General features: G+C 41.3%; 1 protein-coding gene across 3 annotated transcripts in view; it reads left to right on the top strand.

The window, feature by feature from the left end:
• The window catches only part of jak3 (Janus kinase 3 (a protein tyrosine kinase, leukocyte)), a 38,143-nt gene extending 18,856 nt beyond the window's left edge, over positions 1-19,287 (top strand). For all 3 annotated transcript variants that reach the window (XM_024423153.2, XM_024423152.2, XM_024423151.2), the window contains exons 10-24: positions 10,244-10,424; positions 10,664-10,788; positions 10,984-11,115; positions 12,077-12,164; positions 12,554-12,678; positions 12,955-13,093; positions 13,248-13,399; positions 13,749-13,899; positions 15,701-15,825; positions 16,526-16,715; positions 17,290-17,414; positions 17,522-17,694; positions 18,046-18,163; positions 18,406-18,519; positions 18,941-19,287. In XM_024423153.2, coding sequence (XP_024278921.1) covers positions 10,244-10,424; positions 10,664-10,788; positions 10,984-11,115; positions 12,077-12,164; positions 12,554-12,678; positions 12,955-13,093; positions 13,248-13,399; positions 13,749-13,899; positions 15,701-15,825; positions 16,526-16,715; positions 17,290-17,414; positions 17,522-17,694; positions 18,046-18,163; positions 18,406-18,519; positions 18,941-19,060 — 2,058 coding nt within the window. In that variant the 3' untranslated portion in view covers positions 19,061-19,287. The remainder of the gene's footprint in view (positions 1-10,243; positions 10,425-10,663; positions 10,789-10,983; positions 11,116-12,076; positions 12,165-12,553; positions 12,679-12,954; positions 13,094-13,247; positions 13,400-13,748; positions 13,900-15,700; positions 15,826-16,525; positions 16,716-17,289; positions 17,415-17,521; positions 17,695-18,045; positions 18,164-18,405; positions 18,520-18,940) is intronic.
• The last annotated feature ends 3,336 nt before the right edge of the window (positions 19,288-22,623 follow it).

Below are 22,623 nucleotides of genomic sequence, written 5' to 3'. Positions count from 1 at the left end.
GCTTTCAGTTTCACACGAATGCTGCCATCAATCCACGGTTTCTGGTTAGGGAATGTTTTAATCGTTGCTATGGGAACGACATCTTCAACGCACGTTCTAATGAACTCGCACACCGAATCAGCGTATTCGTCAATGTTGTTATCTGACGCAATACGAAACATCTCCCAGTCCACGTGATGGAAGCAGTCTTGGAGTGTGGAGTCAGCTTGGTCGGACCAGCGTTGGACAGACCTCAGCGTGGGAGCCTCTTGTTTTAGTTTCTGTCTGTAGGCAGGGATCAACAAAATGGAGTCGTGGTCAGCTTTTCCGAAAGGGGGGCGGGGCAGGGCCTTATATGCGTCGTGGAAGTTAGAGTAACAATGATCCAAGGTCTTTCCACCCCTGGTTGCGCAATCGATATGCTGATAAAATTTAGGGAGTCTTGTTTTCAGATTAGCCTTGTTAAAATCCCCAGCTACAATGAATGCAGCCTCCGGATAAATCGTTTCCAGTTTGCAGAGAGTTAAATAAAGTTCGATCAGAGCCATCGATGTGTCTGCTTGGGGGGGGGATATATACGGCTGTGATTATAATCGAAGAGAATTCTCTTGGTAGAGAATGCGGTCTACTTTTGATTGTGAGGAGTTCTAAATCAGGTGAACAGAAGGATTTGAGTTCCTGTATGTTTCTTTCATCACACCATGTCACGTTAGTCACAAGGCATACGCCCCCGCCCCTCTTCTTACCAGAAAGATGTTTGTTTCTGTCGGCGCGATGCGTGGAGAAACCCGTTGGCTGCACCACCTCGGATAGCGTCTCTCCAGTGAGCCATGTTTCCGTGAAACAAAGAACGTTACAGTCTCTGATGTCCCTCTGGAATGCTACCCTTGCTCGGATTTCATCAACCTTGTTGTCAAGAGACTGGACATTGGCAAGAAGAATGCTATGGAGTGGTGCTCGGTGTGCCCGTCTCCGGAGTCTGACCAGAAGACCGCCTCGTTTCCCTCTTTTTCGGAGTCGTTTTTTTGGGTCGCTGCATGGAATCCACTCCGTTGTCCTGTTTGTAAGGCAGAACACAGGATCCGCATCGCGAAAAACATATTCTTGGTCGTACTGATGGTGAGTTGACGCTGATCTTATATTCAGTAGTTCTTCTCGACTGTATGTAATGAAACCTAAGATGACCTGGGGTACTAATGTAAGAAAAAAAAAACTGCATAGTTTCCTAGGAACGCGAAGCGAGGCGGCCATCTCTGTCGGCGCCGGAAGTGTCTCAAATCATGTCCAATCAATTGAATTTTCCCCAGGTGGACTCCAACCAAGTTGTAGAAACATCTCAAGAATGATCAATGGAAACAGGATGCACCTGAGCTCAATTTCGAGTCTCATAGCAAAGGGTCTGTACCGACTTCAGACGAGTCTCCTGACACCTGTGGAGGTCATAGAGCAAAATTAAGAACACCATCCTGTTCGGACACTACAGACAATGTTGCGAGAAGAACGATTTTCGGGATGTGTCATGGTCTGACAAACACTGCTCTAGCTCTGTCACCTTTCAGCGCAGATTCAGAAGTGCGACATAGGCAGATATGGTGGATTGAGACGCATCCAATGCAAACTAAAAACATCTCTAGCTTAAACTGATGGATTTTGATGGGGATTGCTTTATTACGCTTATTTGGTTTCCTCGGAGGCGTGGACACCAACCTTATGGGGTTTTAAGGTTCTCCAAAGCTTTTTACTATCATTCTCTGTATCATTTATCTTTGTTTCATAGTTTCACAGTTTCTTCTTCTTTTTTGTTTAGTTTTGTCACATGATTTCTCAATTTACAGTACCAGCTGTGTAGACAGATTTATTTGACATTCTTTTTGCTTCGTCCCTCTCAACCATACCATTTTTTAATTCCTTGTCATTCTTTGGGGATTTTACAGTTTTTGCAGTCATTTTCTTAATGGGTGCATGCTTATTAATAACTGGAATAACACATTACATAAATGCGTCAAGTGCAGCGTCTGGGTGCTCATCATTACACACCACAGATCAGCAAATATTCTCTTCAATATAGGAATCACTACAAAATGTATTTTATGACCTCTTATACACTACATTAGGCACAGCCTTTGGAACTTTGGTTTTCCTAGATATGGCTACTATATTATGATCACTTCATCCAATGGATGTGGATACTGCTTTAGAGCAGATTTCTGCATCATTAGTAAAGATGATATCAATACATGTGGATGATTTCAGTCCTGTGCTGTTTGCAAATACCCTGGTTAGTGTTTAAAACTTTTTGTGGTAACACTTAATTTTAAGGGGTCCTTAGTTTTGTATAATTACACTGTAACAAGTTTTGTAGTTAATTGTAATAACTCTGTTACACTATAATAACACCATGGTGGTAATTGCAGTCTGTAATTACAGAGGTGTAACAACAAATGCTTGTTACAAATGGGAAAGTTTCCACTAAATTCACCATTTCGTGTTTAGTTTGTTCTCAGCTGCATCTGTTTCAGTAATAACTTTCACAGGGTTGTAATCTCTTGTGGACAGATGCTCTGGCTGTCCGAGATTACACTGGTTGGAGGCTCAGTAGGCACTAATTACCTACCCGTGAATGTGCACTCTTCAAAATCTCCACTCAGTCGCTATGTTTCCATTACCTTACCTTTTTGGTGACATTTACAAAGTTTGCATAGAAAGTAGATGCGACAATTGCCTGCCACAGAGCATTTCCATTTAACTATCTTGTTCCGATTAAAACAGCTGGCGGCAGGTAGCCTTGGGCGAGTAGTAACCGAAAGGTGGCTGAATTGAATCCCCATTTATACAAGGTAAAAATCGGTCATTCTACCCATGAACAAGGTAGTTAACCCACTGTTCCCCGGGAGGCTGTCATTGTAAATAAGAATTTGTTCTTAACTGACTTGCCTAGTTAAATAAAGGTTAAAATATTTTTATGTAAATTACAAGTAAGTGTCCCTCAAGATAAACCTAATTTTAACTAGCTAAATCCTGTGTAACGCCTAGTAATTACATTGTACTTTTGCAGATATTACATGTACTCTGTGGTGTACTTGTGGATTTATCCTCTCACTTGGATGGCAAGGAGTTTCAAGTTGTCATAATAGGTAACATACACATAAATTATAATCAGGGATACTACCAGTATTGGTAGTTACCCAGTCAGTGAGGTTGACCTACAGTATATCTGTAAACTCAACCAAGTTAACACAGATGGTACACTTTTGGGGGGCAAGTGCTAGCAAAAACAGTAGGCAGGTTTCCATTGACAAATAAGCAATGTGGCAAAAAATCATTGCGACTTAATGAAAACGGCAGATGTAAGATACATTTTCTAAAGATCAACTAACATTTTATCCATTCGACAGGGATGAATTTTCTTTTGTCGAACTTCCTTTATTGTGAAAATTGATGATGAAAACAGTGTTTTTCAAAAAATGTATAATTTAGAAGATGCGGGGCAAGTGATGGCATCACGAAAATGCCTACTGCTTGCAAAATCCATTTATTCAACTATAAAAAAGTATGTTTCTTTGCAGGACAAGGATTATCCTGACTTTCAAGAATCACAGCAATTTTAAATGTCACCATCATATTGTTTCAGATTTAGTACATGAGTTCAAGTTTCACCATGGCACAGACTCTGGCGATAAGTAGGCCTAGGCACATGAGAATTAGGATTATGGCAAATATTATAAAATTCTTGCATTCTATCCACTGGCTTTTGCGGGCTACCGGAGACAGAAACAGATAGGTGGGCATGGCATACAGGTTGTTGTCAATTTATTAATGCGCAATTTGTGAATACAGATGACACTGGAGAAGTTTTACGTGTTCCTATCCAATTGTGGTTTTGCGTTGTTTGTAACTTATTTTTAAACTTATTTTGTACATAATGTTGCTGCGACCATCTCTTATGACCAAAAATAACTTCTGGACATCAGAACTGCGATTACTCACCACAAACTGGCAGAATCCTTTTTTTCCTTTAACTAGTCCAACGAGCCCGATGTGAATGATATACTGCTTTCCCGGGAACAGGCCCAGATCCCTGTCATTTGCGTGAAGAGAAGGCAGAAAAAAAGGGTCCGGAGGGCGGGCTGCCTTCTGAGAATTCATAGGCAATCGAATAAACCCCCACTGCTTTCCATTCTGCTAGAAAATGTGCAAACTTTGGAAAATAAAATGGGTGACCTACGTGGAAGATTAAACCCACAACGGGACATTCAAAACTGTAATATCTTATGCATCACAGAGTTGTGGCTGAACAACGACATTATCAACATACAGTTGGTGTCACGCCCTGGTCTTAGTATTTTGTGTTTTCTTTATTATTTTGGTCTGGCCAGGATGTGACATGGGTTTTTTATGTGGTGTGTTTTTGTCTTGGGGTTTTTCGTAGGTATTTGGGATTGTGGCTTAGTGGGGTTTTCTAGCATAGTCTATGGCTGTCTGGAGTGGTTCTCAATCAGAGGCAGGTGTTTATCGTTGTCTCTGATTGGGAACCATATTTAGGCAGCCATATTCTCCGAGTGTTTCGTGGGTGATTGTTCCTGTCACTGTGTTTGTTTGCACCAGATAGGCTGTATAGGTTTTCACGTTACGTTTGTTGTTTTTGTATTGTTTGTTTTTTCGTCGTCATTAAACATGTATCAAGAATACCACACTGCATTTTGGTCCGACTCTCCTTCACCGCAAGAAAACCGTAACAGTTGGCTGGTTATACGCTGTATCGGCAGGATAGATCTGCGGTGACTGGTAACACGAGAGGCTGCTGACTATGTATTTTTGTTATTTACAATAACAGCTGGTGCACAATATCTAAGGAAGTCTTGAGGTTTTGCTCGCCTGAGGTAGAGTATCTCATGATAAGCTGTAGACCACACTATCTACCTAGAGAATTTTCATCTATATTTTTCATAGCTGTTTTACATACCAACACAAACTGATGCTGGCACTCAGAGCGCAATCAATGAGCTGTATTCCGCCATAAGCAAACAGGAAAACGCCCACCCAGAGGCGGCACTCCTAGTGGCCGGCAACTTTAATGCAGGGAAACTTAAATCGGTCTTACCAAATTTCTATCAGAATGTTAAATGTGCAACCAGAGGGAAAAAAACTCTGGACCACCTTTACTCCACACACAGAGACACGTACCAAGCTCTCCCTCACCCTCCATTTGGCAAATCTGACAATAATTCTATCCTCCTGATTCCTGCTTACAAGCCAAATTAACGCAGGAAGCACCAGTGACTTGATCAATAAAAAAGTGGTCAGATGAAGCAGATGCTAAGCTACAGGACTGTTTTTCTAGCACAGACTGGAATATGTTCCGGGATTCCTCCGATGGCATGGAGGAGTACACCACATCAGTCATTGGCTTCATCAATAAGTGCATCAATGTTGTCGTCCCCATGACTAATACAATTTTATTTTATTTTGACTAAATGAGTAATATAAATACTTCAACCACTTCATTTTATTTCGACATTCTATGTATTTTGTTTAAAGTTGTGATGTCATTACGTCCAGCTTTTTATTTTAATAAGAACAAATTCTTAATTACAATTATGCGCCGCCCTATGACACTCCCAATCACAGCTGGATGAGATACAGCCTGGATTCAAACCAGGGACTGTAGTGACGCCTCTTGCACTGCACCACTCGAGAGCCCATGTGTACTTATATATGTGTACTCATATAGTACGTTAGCCATCCTGGCAACCTGACCCTAATTGTATAGCTGTGAGAGGATAAACCCACAAGTACATTACAGAGTATGTGTAATATCTACATGAGTACAATGTAATTAATAGGTGTTACACAGGATTTATCTATTTAAAATTAAGTGTATCTTGACGTGTACTTACCTGAAGTGTACCTACAAAGTACGTTAACCATTCTGACAATCTAATCATCAGCTTCTGAAAGTGCCGTCCAAGTGAGAAAATAAACACAGTGATACACAGAGTACATATCAAATCAAATTTTATTTGTCACATACACATGGTTAGCAGATGTTAATGCGAGTGTAGCGAAATGCTTGTGCTTCTTGTTCCGACAATGCAGTAATAACGAACAAGTAATCTAACTAACAATTCCAAAAAACTACTGTCTTATACACAGTGTAAGGGGATAAAGAATATGTACATAAGGATATATGAATGAGTGATTGTACAGAGCAGCATAGGCAAGATACAGTAGATGATATCGAGTACAGTATATACATATGAGATGAGTATGTAAACCAAGTGGCATAGTTAAAGTGGCTAGTGATACATGTATTACATAAGGATGCAGTCGATGATATAGAGTACAGTATCTACGTATGCATATGAGATGAAAAATGTAGGGTAAGTAACATTATATAAGGTAGCATTGTTTAAAGTGGCTAGTGATATATTTACATCATTTCCCATCAATTCCCATTATTAAAGTGGCTGGAGTAGAGTCAGTGTCATTGACAGTGTGTTGGCAGTAGCCACTCAATGTTAGTGGTGGCTGTTTAACAGTCTGATGGCCTTGAGATAGAAGCTGTTTTTCAGTCTCTCGGTCCCAGCTTTGATGCACCTGTACTGACCTCGCCTTCTGGATGATAGCGGGGTGAACAGGCAGTGGCTCGGGTGGTTGATGTCCTTGATGATCTTTATGGCCTTCCTGTAGCATCGGGTGGTGTAGGTGTCCTGGAGGGCAGGTAGTTTGCCCCCGGTGATGCGTTGTGCAGACCTCACTACCCTCTGGAGAGCCTTACGGTTGAGGGCGGTGCAGTTGCCATACCAGGCGGTGATACAGCCCGCCAGGATGCTCTCGATTGTGCATCTGTAGAAGTTTGTGAGTGCTTTTGGTGACAAGCCGAATTTCTTCAGCCTCCTGAGGTTGAAGAGGCGCTGCTGCGCCTTCCTCACGATGCTGTCTGTGTGAGTGGACCAATTCAGTTTGTCTGTGATGTGTATGCCGAGGAACTTAAAACTTGCTACCCTCTCCACTACTGTTCCATCGATGTGGATGGGGGGTGTTCCCTCTGCTGTTTCCTGAAGTCCACAATCATCTCCTTAGTTTTGTTGACGTTGAGTGTGAGGTTATTTTCCTGACACCACACTCCGAGGGCCCTCACCTCCTCCCTGTAGGCCGTCTCGTCGTTGTTGGTAATCAAGCCTACCACTGTGATGATTGAGTTGAGTTGGAGGCGTGCGTGGCCACGCAGTCGTGGGTGAACAGGGAGTACAGGAGAGGGCTCAGAATGCACCCTTGTGGGGCCCCAGTGTTGAGGATCAGCGGGGAGGAGATGTTGTTGCCTACCCTCACCACCTGGGGCGGCCCGTCAGGAAGTCCAGTACCCAGTTGCACAGGGCGGGGTCGAGACCCAGGGTCTCGAGCTTGATGACGAGCTTGGAGGGTACTATGGTGTTGAATGCCGAGCTGTAGTCGATGAACAATATTCTCACATAGGTATTCCTCTTGTCCAGATGGGTTAGGGCAGTGTGCAGTGTGGTTGAGATTGCATCGTCTGTGGACCTATTTGGGCGGTAAGCAAATTGGAGTGGGTCTAGGGTGTCAGGTAGGGTGGAGGTGATATGGTCCTTGACTAGTCTCTCAAAGCACTTCATGATGACGGATGTGAGTGCTACGGGCGGTAGTCGTTTAGCTCAGTTACCTTAGCTTTCTTGGGAACAGGAACAATGGTGGCCCTCTTGAAGCATGTGGGAACAGCAGACTGGTATAGGGATTGATTGAATATGTCCGTAAACACACCGGCCAGCTGGTCTGCGCATGCTCTGAGGGCGCGGCTGGGGATGCCGTCTGGGCCTGCAGCCTTGCGAGGGTTAACACGTTTAAATGTCTTACTCACTTCGGCTGCAGTGAAGGAGAGACCGCATGTTTTCGTTGCAGGCCGTGTCAGTGGCACTGTATTGTCCTCAAAGCGGGCAAAAAAGTTATTTAGTCTGCCTGGGAGCAAGACATCCTGGTCCGTGACTGGGCTGGGTTTCTTCCTGTAGTCCGTGATTGACTGTAGACCCTGCCACATGCCTCTTGTGTCTGAGCCGTTGAATTGAGATTCTACTTTGTCTCTGTACTGGCGCTTAGCTTGTTTGATAGCCTTGCGGAGGGAATAGCTGCACTGTTTGTATTCAGTCATGTTACCAGACACCTTGCCCTGATTAAAAGCAGTGGTTCGCGCCTTCAGTTTCACACGAATGCTGCCATCAATCCACGGTTTCTGGTTAGGGAATGTTTTAATCGTTGCTATGGGAACGACATCTTCAACGCACGTTCTAATGAACTCGCACACCGAATCAGCGTATTCGTCAATGTTGTTGTCTGACGCAATACGAAACATCTCCCAGTCCACGTGATGGAAGCAGTCTTGGAGTGTGGAGTCAGCTTGGTCGGACCAGCGTTGGACAGACCTCAGCGTGGGAGCCTCTTGTTTTAGTTTCTGTCTGTAGGCAGGGATCAACAAAATGGAGTCGTGGTCAGCTTTTCCGAAAGGGGGCGGGGCAGGGCTTTATATGCGTCGCGGAAGTTAGAGTAACAATGATCCAGGGTCTTTCCACCCCTGGTTGCGCAATCGATATGCTGATAAAATTTAGGGAGTCTTGTTTTCAGATTAGCCTTGTTAAAATCCCCAGCTACAATGAATGCAGCCTCCGGATAAATCGTTTCCAGTTTGCAGAGAGTTAAATAAAGTTCGTTCAGAGCCATCGATGTGTCTGCTTGGGGGGATATATACGGCTGTGATTATAATCGAAGAGAATTCTCTTGGTAGATAATGCGGTCTACATTTGATTGTGAGGAATTCTAAATCAGGTGAACAGAAGGATTTGAGTTCCTGTATGTTTCTTTCATCACACCATGTCACGTTGGCCATGAGGCATACGCCCCCGCCCCTCTTCTTACCAGAAAGATGTTTGTTTCTGTCGGCGCGATGTGTGGAGAAACCCGCTGGCTGCACCGCTTCGGATAGCGTCTCTCCAGTTAGCCATGTTTCCGTGAAGCATAGAACGTTACAGTCTCTGATGTCCCTCTGGAATGCTACCCTTGCTCGGATTTCATCAACCTTGTTGTCAAGAGACTGGACATTGGCAAGAAGAATGCTAGGGAGTGGTGCACGGTGTGCCCGTCTCCGGTGTCTGACCAGAAGACCGCTTTGTTTCCCTCTTTTTCTGAGTCGTTTTTTTGGGTCGCTGCATGTAATCCACTCCGTTGTCCTGGTTGTAAGGCAGAACACAGGATCCGCGTCGCAAAAAACATATTCTTGGTCGTACTGATGGTGAGTTGACGCTGATCTTATATTCAGTAGTTCTTCTCGGCTGTATGTAATGAAACCTCTGCATAAGTACAAAGTTTTTGCTAGTTGTTACACAGGATTTAGCTATTTAAAGTGAAGTGTAACTTTATAGTTACCTATAAGCAATTTCTATATAATTACTTATTACTCATTACCAAGTGAAAATCTATTAAAAATGAAATGCTACTACATTAGTCAACTTTATTGCAACATATAAAAGACCTTACATATCTTACAAAACAATAAGGATTTGTATTGTTAGATTAATAATTAGAATAATTAGATTAAACAAAGATACAGGCCTACTCAATAACATATAAATAACTATTCTAGTGATGATTCAGATCTGTAGGCTGGTGAGTAGCCTAGATAGCAATCTAATTTAGAAAAATGGGATTGTCTTTTCTTTCCTTTTTAACATTACAAGTAGCAATGGAAATCGACAACAGTGACTGACTTCTTTCTTGTAATCATTTTCCCATTTTGGAGTCTGACCTTGTGAGAATCTGTGGTAGCGAAGAAGAATGTATGACAATTTGGCCTAGTTATCGTCATCATGATTTCTGTAGTTTAGGCATATAGCTAGCTAGTCTTTGCTAGCTACCTAGCTAGTTGTTCTGTTGTCCAAAATAGTGCTTATTTTGACACAAGTAGCTAGCTAGCAGGCTCATTAGGCAAGATTAGGAGGCTGCCTATGGCGGCAGATTGACAACAGCAGCATTTTCTGAATATTTTACCTCTATTTAACTAAGCAAGTCAGTTATGAACAAATTATTATTTTCAATGACGGCCTAGGAACAGTGGGTTAACTGCCTTGTTCAGGGGCAGAACGTCAGCTCGGAGATTCGATCTTGCAACCTTTCGGTTACTAGTCCAACGCTCTAACCACTAGGCTACCTGCCGCCCCAAATAATGTGTTACGGGGTGTACTTTTCAATATTCTCTTAGACTCCTCTTGGGCTGGATTACAAAGACTGTCTAATTATGAAGAATGAACAATTCAGTCTTTCGGGGGTCCACAAGTCCTTCCTCAGCTTGAGGGAACTCACTGACTTCTTCCAACAAAGCAAGCTGCTCCTGGCTGAGGTTCCTGTCAAGCTGGAAAGATGTTGTCCACCTCGACCGAAAGGTACAGGACAACAAGCCAGTTGAATATTTATTTGGCTCAAACTTAAAGCTAAATCTTAGGATTCTGATCATTGACCATTGGTTACTTCACAATCAAATGAGACTAAAATATATTTCATATTGAAATCAGAAGACATAATATTTATTTGATTATACATATCTCAATCATAACAATTAGCAATGATACATCTGCATAATGCTACATCATTCATCACAAAAACTACACCTTACTTGCTGTAGAACTCTCAAACATGGTCATCATCCGCGGTAGCAGCTCAGTAGAGACACAGGGGTCTCCGATGCTGCAAAGGACCAAACCCAGTCACATCCAGTTCCACATGATCAAGTACGAGGATCTGCGATGGGTGAGTTCAGTAGAAGCCTGGAGCTTTACTCAAACATCCTATCAGTTCTCTGTTATGTGGGTTTAATGCCATTCAAGTTTAAATGAATTCTGTCTTATGACAAATCCTGTATAAGGGAAGACGGGCAAGGCCATGAATGACAGTTTGAGTGAATGAATGGTTTACTCACTTTACTGTGTGTATAATTTCTGTCAGTCTGAAAGCTTGGGACAGGGATCCTTCACGCGAATCTTCAAAGGCAGCAAGATAGACATCCGTGATGGGGAGAGACATGTGACAGATGTTCTGCTTAAGGAGCTGGATGCAAACCACAAAAACTGCTGGGAGGTATGCAAAACAGATCATGTGCATTTCAGAAGTCAAATAGAATGTGATACTGTGGCTGCATCAGAATTGTAATTTCCCCATTCGTGGCATTAGTCCATATCTACCAGAAGGTGTTCTTGTTTAAACCCAGGTGCTGAGTTTTTTTCTGAATGTTATGAGTCCTTTTAGTTTTAATCAATAATAAGAGGACCATTTTAATATCCTACTTTACTTTAATTGACATGTATTGAGTTAAATGATCCAATCAACTGTAAGAGCAATACGCTCGGCACAATATAATTACTCTTTAACAACAATCACAACGTCAAAGAAAAAAACGATTTTGTGGTGCAGTAGTCTATGGCACTGTATCTCAGTGCTTGAGGTGTCACTACAGACACCCTGGTTAGATTCCAGGCTGTATCACAACCTGTGGGAATTGGGAGTCCCATAGGGCGGCGTACAATTTGCCCAGCGTCCTCCGGGATTGGCTGGTGTAGGCCGTCATTGTAAATAAGAATTTGTTCTTAACTGACTTGCCTAGTTAAAAGGTAATATATATATATATATATATATATTATTATTTTTATTATTATTATTAATCAAGTAGCCAGTTTCAGTTGGAGGGTTTTTCCATTTGGGAAGGGGTGGTCTATGGTATAACAAACTAAGCATCTAAAGACATAGACCCTTTTAGAAAACTTTTTGGAGGGGTTTGTTAAGTTGTGTCATGTTATATCAGCTCTTTTTGGAATATTCTAAAAACGCATTATCGGATGTGTTTCATTGTCTCTTGAATCCTACGGGATGTTTTAGAGCAGGTGGCTGTAGCTTTTTGCCACATGAAACAGTAGCTAAGATAGGATACCAACGCCTGTATCAACCCCTTGTTACACCTTACTGAAGAAAATCCTGTCCAAATAAAAGGAGAGTAGCTACAGTGGTCACACATTCTAAGTATTTGTTTGCTTGTCATTTCTAGTCATTCTTTGAAGCTGCCAGCTTGATGAGCCAGATTTCCCACAAGCACCTTCTCCTTGTCTATGGGATAAGTGTTCACAGATCCAAGAGTGAGTAAGCATCAACCGCTCAACTTAACATCCCATTTCTCACAGATTTCTACAAAATCACCAAACCTTAAAAAAAATATTTTAAAAATCCAGGCACAATTTAAATTAACTACAGGTTATAGTGTTAGGGCTGAGGTCAGTGTTAAGGCTACTGTTAGAGTTAGGGTTACTGCCGTAAATTGCCGTAAATACTTGTTATATTGTAATTATATGAGTAGTGACACGGTATTAAGGGCACTGTAATCTAAAGTGCTACAGAATCTGCTAATGCAGTTCCACTTCATTTTCTGTGGGGGCTTAGAGCAGTTCTGACTCAACTCTCTCTCAAGGAGCTGCTGCTATTGTAACACATCTAATCATGCTGCGCTGGTCATCTCTTAACCTTGCAGACGTCATGGTGCAGGAGTTTATCAAGTGTGGGGCCCTTGACCTGTTCCTGAAGAGGGAAGGGTCAGTGTCGGTCAGCTGGAAACTTGACGTAGCCAAACAGCTGGCTAGTGCGCTCAATTTCCTGGTGAGATGAACGTGATCTTTGGCCTGATTTCTCTTTCTCTTCAGTTGATAATACATAACTTCTGCGGAAGTATTTTGTATGTTTTCTGTGGAAGCACCTTTGTTCAAATAGATTATCATTAGATGTTTGATTAACTATCCTTAGACATTCCTTCATTGTCAATACTAGTGTATACACTAGTTAAACTGCTACTACTTGCTCATTGTTTGAGCATACACTTTCGTTAAGAACTATTCAAATAGACTGTTACATTCTGTCTCTTCCTTCATCAAATAGGAAGAGAAAAACATTACTCATGGGAATATTTGTGCCAAAAATCTGCTCTTGGCCAGAGAGGGGGACGCATCCCAAGGAAGTTCTCCATTCATTAAGCTGAGTGACCCGGGCATCAACTTGGCAATGTTGGGCAGAGATGGTAAACAGTTATCATAATGTCATGCAGAGAGTATACATGCACACTGGGAATGGCTTCGAAAAGTGATGTTTTATTTAAGAACCTCATGCTTTTAACTGTTTGTGTTCTGTATATACTGTATGGGCTGTGTGTGTGTGTGTGTGTGTGTGTACAGTGGTGCTTGACAGGATTCCATGGGTAGCTCCGGAGGTGCTGGAGGCTCCAGAGAGGCTAGAGCTGGAGTGTGATAAGTGGAGCTTCGGTGCCACGCTGTGGGAGCTATTCAATGGAGGACAGGCACCACTACAGGGCCTGGACCTCGAGAGGGTAAACTCCCACCTTTTACTACCACTAACACAACAATGTACAGTATCTGATATTGACTTACCCTATGGATAAGGGCCAAAGTTATATATTCATGAAACCTATACAATTATAGTTTCAGGAAAATCAAGTGCAGTTTATTTTCACTGTATAACCCACATGAAATTACCAACTGTTAATTCTCCTTGGATTAGTCTTTGTCTACATCCTGAGTATTACACTTACATTAATCCAATGTTAATTACTTTTTAAGCGGTTTTCAGAAAATATGTGGTCAAATTCCACACAAATTCACCACAGCGTTTTTGTAGAAACCCAGTATGTTGAATCAACCTCTGCTTCTTTCAAGCAGAAGCTGCAGTTTTACGAGACCTACAAGCAGTTACCCTCCTCAGAGTGGACAGAGCTGGCGGATCTTATCAGTCAGTGTATGAACTACCAGCCTGCATTCAGGCCCTCCTGTCGAAGCATCATTCGCCAACTGAACAGTCTGATAACGTCAGGTACTTCTCGCTAATGAATCCAAACCATGTTACTTAAAACACCCGGTGTGGTCCAGAATTATAGTTTCTATCTGCTATTTTCAGGTGGGAATTTGTTTAATAAAACACAGCTAAACACAAACTGGCCTTTAGTTTAGGGGCTTTGTCTTTTATTGACCTGTTTGTTCTACACTCTTAGAAAAAAGGGTTCTTCAGCTGTTCACATAAGAGAACCTTTTTGGTTCCAGGTAGTAGGGCTGACCCTATTTAGTCGACTGGTTGATTGCTTGGTCGACCAAGATTTTTTTAGTCGATATATTTAAAAAAAAAAATGTATGGTAGGAAAGACACCTGTCTGATTTACACCTGTCTAAGTGGACTAATCCATTGCTGAGGCCATGGGGATGGCACACCAGTATCACCGGTAGTAGGCTACATTTAGCCGACCGTTAATTCCCAAGATTTCAAATCTGCAATGTTTGTTTGGTTAGGGTCATTTCTATTAATGCATTTAATATATTATTATTACTCCAGTCTTATCATTGTCATTGTAGAAGTGGACAAGTTGTTTGCAGAGCGCACAACCTAGGCTATACTTTTGAGAACAAAGTTTTGGTTTATTTCATTCCATTTACGAGTTGTCAATTTATTAATTGTCTTTTGTTTGTAGTGCTCTTGTCAATCTTGAGTAAGGAAACACATCTGATTACTCATAGAAGTAGGCCTAGGCTAACTGGCATGCATGCAAATGTAGGCCTATAAATGGCCCATTTGGGGATCTGGTACTTTTTCTGATTGTCTTAACTCACCATCACTGTGGTGCTTCTCTAAGTAATTTTTTCTTTGCCTCAAACAGCAAGTAAAGGAAGTCTGTTTTTACATCCATTGAGACTAACAATAGTTCCTCAACGTAGCAATGGCAATAGAAGTTACTTTTAGATTTGTATCATTTTAATTTAGATTACATTTTGATTAACCACGACATTGATTTTCAGATATAAAGACTTTATTATAAATTAATTGAAACTGTTCCACGAAAATGTGCATATGAAATCATAACTGGCACACAACTCAGTAGAAATGGTACGATAACTTGGCACTCCAAATGGAAAAGGTTGCCGATCGCTGGTGCAGCCTATTACCGGCAACTTCAGGAGCTTAAAGGCAGAATCTGCAAAGGCCAGCAGCAGCGGGAGAAAGGTCGGGAAGAGGTTTATTTCTTCTGGTTAAGCTCCATTGATCTCTGGCTCCCTCTTTTGTAATTTGTGTGTTTTCATTTTTAATCGCAGTGCTTAAAGCATCAGACAAGCTCAGTAGCCTACATATAGTTGATTTTACTCAAACATAGGGTGTGTCTATATATGCAAAAATACACATTCTAAAAAACTTTTGGTTGACCCCAAAACATTTTTGTCGGGGGCAGTCTTACCAGGTAGGACCCTTTTTGGTGTCAGGTAGAACCTTTTTGGGTTCCATGTAGAACCCAAAAGGGTTCTATCTGTAACCAAAAAGGGTTATCCTATGCGTATAGCCCGAAGAACTCATTCCAACACAGAACATCTGCTTTTAATGTACTTAATTAGCATTTTTTGGAAGGGGAAACTATTTCACTCATTTGTAAGTAATTATAGGTCATATTTCATAGAAATCTGGAAACACTGGACAGTTACCTTAAACTGCCCTCTACTTATTGATAACCTTTAATTCCTGTATTCCTTTAATCTTTGCTCTGAGGCAAACACTTTTAAATCTGTCCCTATGTGATTTATGAAAGGCATCAGTAGTGACATAGCCTCTGAGCGCCTTTCTTCCTGTGCCATAGATTACGTGATACTCCATGCTGCGGAGCCTCTCCCTGACAGGGACAGAGCATTAGGCCCCTCCCACCAGCAGGACCAATCAGTGTATGAGGAGAGACACCTGCGCTATATCTCCCCTCTGGGGAAGGTAACTTGTCACCTGCATGAGTTGCTTTCACACATGCTGTGCTTCCACCTCTCATCTCCTTTTGTTGTTAATTGAGTCTTTGTAAACAAACATTGTATAGCTTTAAAAAGCTATGATGATTAATTTCTTACAGGCTACTGTCAGTCCTTGCATCCATACAGTAGCTCCGTCTATGACATTGAGAGTAGTTGCATTTCCCCAGCCCTATCCCCTGGCTCACCAAACAAAGTGGCAGGGTCAGGTAGTTGAAATGACACATTGTGCCTTTATGTTGATTCTAAAAAAATAATGCATGGCTGAACGCAAGTCGACTGACTCTCTGCTTCCAGATGTTATTTGGGGGACAAAAGAAAATAATGAGAAAAAAACTAAGCCCTAGAAATGGTCACTTCACTTTTTATCATGTACCACAAGAGGACAGTGTTCTCCTATCCTTCTGCAATCCACACTATTCTGAACAAAACATTTTAGGCATCCTGTACCAAGGGTCAAATCTATTTCAACATACAGTAACTTTAATTCAGGAATTGGAGTGGTGAACATTCCTTTCAATTATGACCGTTTTCAATACATCAATTTAATCTAATTCAGAACTCAATCCTAGAATTGACTAGGTTAAAATACGAACACCCCCAACCTGTTGTACTGTATATTACAGTACATGTTTTAATATAAAACGTTCTGTCCTCATTGTATTTAGGGGAACTTTGGCAGTGTTGAGCTGTGCCGATATGATCCTCTGGGGGACAACACAGGCGAGCTGATTGCTGTGAAGAAGCTACAGCCCAACAAGCAGTCAAACCTGGAAGACTTTCAAAAGGAAATCAACACCATTCGCTCCCTGCATTGTGACTACATTGTCAAATACAGGGGTGTCTGCTACAGCATGGGTAAGAACATGCAAATAAATTCATACACCAAGACCCCAATAACACTTTTTGTAGGCTATAATGCCACCTATGAAATAAAGGTTATCTGCAGCTGCACCACAGTTGATAGCATGGGAAATGTACCTGTTCTATGAAGTGTCACTAGACAAACTCATATTTGAAGTTTGTTGGGGTTTTTGGTATCCTTTCAGTCAATGTCAATAGACCATGCAACAGTCAATGGAACATAAAATGGGCTGAAATCTTTGTGATTTTCATAATCATAGCTGAAATGCCAGAAATGCCATTACTTGATAACTTTAGGCCATCTCAAAACTGTCTTTGTCAACCTCCATATCTTTATTAGCTTCTTAAATGTGCCCTCTTTGTTATTTATACTCAAGACACTGAATAAAATATAAATATTTGTTTTTCCCCAGAGGGAACTTCTTTCTCTTCCTATTCTTGAAAAAACATGTAAAAGATTAGGTAGTGTATTAGAAGTAAGAACCTTCAGCCTACATGTAAATAATAGCTGTTTCAAGGCAGGAATGTTTGTGTTAACTCTCTGAATGTTTATCCACATTTTGGGTAGGTCGACTCAGCATGAGCTTGGTGATGGAATATTTGCCCTATGGCAGTCTGATTGGATACCTGGAGAAGAACCGGCAGCTCGTCAACAACAGGAGGATGTTGCTTTTTGCCTCTCAAATCTGTAAAGTATGAGCCCAATTCAAAGAGCAGAAGCCCTGACTATTCCATACAAGACTGTTTATCTCTACATTGTAAAGGGGAAAAACCTTAATTGTGTTGTTTTGCACACTTAGGGATTGGAGTACTTGCAGAGCATGCGCTACGTGCACCGGGATCTGGCTGCTAGGAACATTCTGGTAGCAAGTGACACACTGGTCAAAATAGCTGATTTTGGCCTGACAAAGATCATTCCCTTTGACAAGGAGTACTACCGTGTGACACATCCTGGTGAAAGCCCCATTTTCTGGTAACTGCCATTGCATTTGGAATTTACTTTCCACTCATGTGTGGAAATGACATGATCTACTTCAGTGTTCTTCCTGGAGACACTTGTTACCTTTTCACATTACTGATCCAAACTGAGCTGTCCTGTGCTAGGCTGGATGAACATCCATCAATGTTGCTGGCACAAAGTAAAAGTACAGTACTGTTAGGGTTAGCGCGATAGTGTGCACATTTCTGTTCATGCACTAACGCACCTGATTCTCCAATGAATCCAGGTCAATAGACTTGAAGTGCTGCTGAGAGCATCTTCATTTTCTATGGAAATTAGCTCTAAGGCAAGTTGTCTTCTAATAAGGCTTCTGTTCATACCCAGGTATGCCCCAGAGTCCATCACAGAGTCCAAATTCTCACACAAGTCAGATGTCTGGAGTTTTGGAGTCGTCCTTCATGAGCTCTTCTCCTATTGTGAGCACAACTGCAACCCAAAGAGGGTAAGTGGCTTAACCAAGCCTTAATACCTTGTTCTACTGGTCTCATTAAATATCTGTGTTTCAGCTTGAGCTATCTCAAATCTACCAACCCTGACATTACATTACTTTAAGCTCATAAAAAAATATTTTCATTTTTTTGTGTCAATGATTTTAACTAAACTATTATGATTGTACATTACCTGCCCATAAATGCCTAATTTGATTCTGACATATTTTCTCTCACATCCACTGCACATTTAAAGCTATATATGCAGGAGATTGGCAATGACATGCAGGGTCTCTCCATTTCAATGCATCTGGTTGATATCCTGAAGGACAACTGGAGGTTGCCTGCTCCACCACTCTGCCCACCCAGAGTAAGACACCTTCCACAGCCATGTGCCACGCTTAGGGTGGCAGATAGCCTAGAGGTTAGATTGTTGGACCAGTAACTGAAAGATCACTGGTTCAAATGCCTACGCCGACAAGGTGAAAAATCCATCAATGTGCCCTTGAACAAGGCACTTAACCCTAATTTGCCAAAAACCAAAATGTGTAGCCCTTGGGGTCCCAAGGACCAAGTTTGGGAAATGCTGCTTTAGCTAGTCCATACTCACAACAACACAATTATTTTAAATGCGTGTTGAGGAGTGCACAAAGTCACACTTTAAGATTAATTCATTAATACTGGTCCTATCCTGAGTTTTTACAGGCATAGACACTAGACATAGGGATGTCTCAGGTATGAAAGTTATTATTTTTCCTGTTTTTGTAACCTTCCATTGTTTTATTTAACAGATTCATAGTATGATGATGGCGTGCTGGGGATACAGCGCTGAGGAACGGCCAACGTTCTCCACCCTGGGAGATCAGATTGAGACCAGCATCCAAGATGAGAGAGAAGGTTCAAAAGGATGAATATAACTGAAGCCAACCCTATTAGAGAATGTTGCATTCTAACTTGAAATATACATATTCCTGTTACCATATTAGAACTTATTGATTACATTACATGTATAATAAATGTACAGTTGAAGTCGGAAGTTTACATACACCTTAGCCAAATACATTTAAACTCAGTTTTTCACAATTCCTGACATTTAATAATAAAAATTCCCTGTCTTAGGTCAGTTAGGATCACCACTTTCTCACTCAATTAGTATTTGGTAGCATTGCCTTTAAATGGTTTAACTTGGGTCAAACGTTTCAGATAGCTGGTGTAACTGAGTCAGGTTTGTCGGCCTCCTTGCTCGCACACGCTTTTTCAATTCTGTCCACAAATTTTCTATAGGATTGAGGTCAGGGCCTTGTGATGGCCACTCCAATAACTTGACTTTGTTGTCCTTAAGCCATTTTGCCAAAACTTTGGAAGTATGCTTGGGGTCATTGTCCATTTGGAAGACCCATTTGCGACCAAGCTTTAACTTCCTGACTGATGTCTTGAGATGTTGCTTCAATGTATCCACATAATTGTCCTGCCTCATGATGCCATCTACTTTGTGAAGTGCACCAGTCCCTTCTGCAGCAAAGCACCCCCACAACATGATGCTTGTGTTCTTCGGCTTGCAAGCCTCCCCCTTTTTCCTCCAAACATAACAATGGTCATTATGACCAAACAGTTCTATTTTTGTTTCATCAGACCAGAGGACATTTCTCCAAAAAGTCTGATCTTTGTCCCCATGTGCAGTTGCAAACCGTAGTCAGGCTTTTTTTTATGGCGGTTTGGAGCAGTGGCTTCTTCCTTGGTGAGCTGCCTTTCAGGTTATGTCGATATAGGACTCATTTTACTGTGGATATAGATACTTTTGTACTTGTTGCCTCCAGCATCTTCGCACGGTCCTTTGCTGTTGTTCTGGGATTGATTTGCACTTTTCGCACCAAATTACGTTAATCTCTAGGAGACGGAACGCATCTCCTTCCTGAGCGGTATGACGGCTGCATAGTCCCATGGTGTTTATACTTTATACTTATACTATTGTTTATACAGATGAACGTGGTACCTTCAGGCGTTTGGAAATTGCTCCCAAGAATGAACCAGACTTGTGGAGGTCTACAAATGTTTTTCTGAGGTCTTTGCTGATTTCTTTTGATTTTCCCATGATGTCAAGTAAAGAGGCACTGAGTTTGAAGGTATGCCTTTAAATACATCTACAGGTACACCTCCAATTGACTCAAATGATGTCAATTAGCCTATCAGAAGCTTCTACAGCCATGACATCATTTTCTGGACTTGCCAAAACTACAGTTTGTTAACGATAAATTTGTAGAGTGGATGAAAAATGAGTTTTAATGACTCCAACCTAAGTGTATTTAAACTTCCCGACTTCAAATGTTAGGAGTTAATGTGGCAGGGTAGCCTAGTGGTTAGAGCGTTGGACTAGTAACCAAAAGGTTGCAAGTTCGAATCCCCGAGCTGACAAGGTACAAATCTGTCGTTCTGCCCCTGAACAGGCAGTTAACCCACTGTTCCTAGGCCGTCATTGAAAATAAGAATTTGTTCTTAACCGACTTGCCTAGTAAAATAAAGGTAAAAAAAAAAAAAATGCAAGGTGAATAGGAACGTTGTGCATGGAAAGTTACTGATTGAGAGAATGGGCAAACATGTTATTGCTGAATATTAAGTTCCTACGGAAAGAGCAACAGTTTAGTCTCAGTTCCTGATAAGGCAGGCCAGTTTCCAAAAAAGTAGTACCAGGAAGCACGTGGAACTCAACTCGAGTTACGGTTAACAGTTGAAGAGAGAAGGAACTTTGGCAGGACCATGACAGTACCAGTAAGAGGAACAGACTGACATACAAGGAGGTGACTCGGCCTAGTCAGAATGCATACACACATGTTTGAGTGACCTGTATGTTGTGTTTGCAGCTGAAGCATCCAGTGGGTTGAATATATATGTTTTGAGCTTTTTCTAATCATCCGTGTGAGTTTTTCTCTGTTTGTTCACAACCTAATAACGACTGGAAAGAAACCTTTTGATAATAAATCATGATGTAATCTTTAGAGTGTCTAAGCACACAAATAAACAATACTCTTATAAGAGCTTGTCATCTTCAGGTTTACTTTTCACCTTTTTTAATTGAGCCATTATTTTAACAGGGAATCAACATTGAGGCCCAGGTCTCTTTTCCAATTGAGCCCTGCATACAAAATCCCCGCACACAAAATCCCTACATTCAAAATACATAAATAAAATACAGAATATACAGAAGATACAGAATAGGTAGCCTATTTTCCAACTTCAGTCCACCCTGGAATTCATTCAATGTCTGAGGGGCACAGAATCCAAATATGGAACATGTGATCAGATGTGAGATAGGTACCAATATGGGATATTCATTTGACCAGTATTATTGTAGCAAAATAATCCTGCAGCAACAGGATTTTAACCTTTAGTCCATAATGTTGCTTGATCGGTGGTTAGCCTATGGCCTACCTGGTTACATAAAGGTGAGATAAACATAAATAAAATATATTAGCTGGACAAAAGTAGGCTATGTGAAAAGTGCAACACTGTTAATATAACCGAGTAAGTGCAGTTTTTCAGTGAATTTATGTAAGGAGGGTCTCAAATTGTAAGGATAGACCCCACGTGAAGTACTAGGGACTGCCATTATACATTTGGGTTGGATAATTTATCAATAAGTTTAATAATGATTCGGAAATGCGAGAAGGAGAGACAGAGAGCTGCCCCTAAATGCACTCATGCTCAAACTCGTACACTTTTGATAGACTTAAAAGGGGCAATCTGCTACATCCATTTTTTTCTTATAAAATGTATATATACATATATATATAAAAAGCTTAAATTCTTGCTAATATAACTGCACTGTCCAATTTACAGTAGCTATTACTGCGAAAAAATGCCATGCTATTGTTTGAGGAAAGCTCCTAACAACAAAACACTTTTTCCACCGCGATAGGTTTGATAAATTCACCTCTGAAGGTGAAATTTGTAATTACATTATGAAATCTTGCTCTGATTTATCATCCAAAGGATCCCAGAGATAACATGAAGTGTTGTTTTGTTCGATAAAATACTTTTTCATATCCTAAAATAGGTCCATATAGCATGCACAATCGATTTTTGTATTTCCATTCTTTCAATTTGCAAAAAAAGGACTCTGTGAAAATCTAACCCTAAACGTTGTTTCAACCAGTCAAATCACATGTATATATATTCTTCAGAGATCCTAGAAAGTAACCAGACTTCACTATATCATTAGGGGTGTAGTGTATCCTATAGGACACCAAATTTGGTCAGAGAGTGATGGCTTCACGGCACACCGATGATGCGGCCGGTCATCACTTGGTCGACTCTAATAAGCACCAATCGGGGTCAAACAAAACTAGCTAGATAGCCAATGAGCTGGGCTTTGCGAAAATGTCCAGAATCCCCGTTTCTGTTGCAAACTGTAGCACTAGTTTTGAGGCACTAGTTTTGGGCAGTCTACAGGGATGACCTATGGACTTCTGAGAAGAAA

This window comes from Oncorhynchus tshawytscha, linkage group LG06 (assembly GCF_018296145.1).
Source record: "Oncorhynchus tshawytscha isolate Ot180627B linkage group LG06, Otsh_v2.0, whole genome shotgun sequence".
Lineage (NCBI taxonomy): Eukaryota > Metazoa > Chordata > Actinopteri > Salmoniformes > Salmonidae > Oncorhynchus > Oncorhynchus tshawytscha.
Note: the sequence above shows the minus strand (reverse complement) of the source record. Positions and strands in the feature narration are given on the sequence as shown.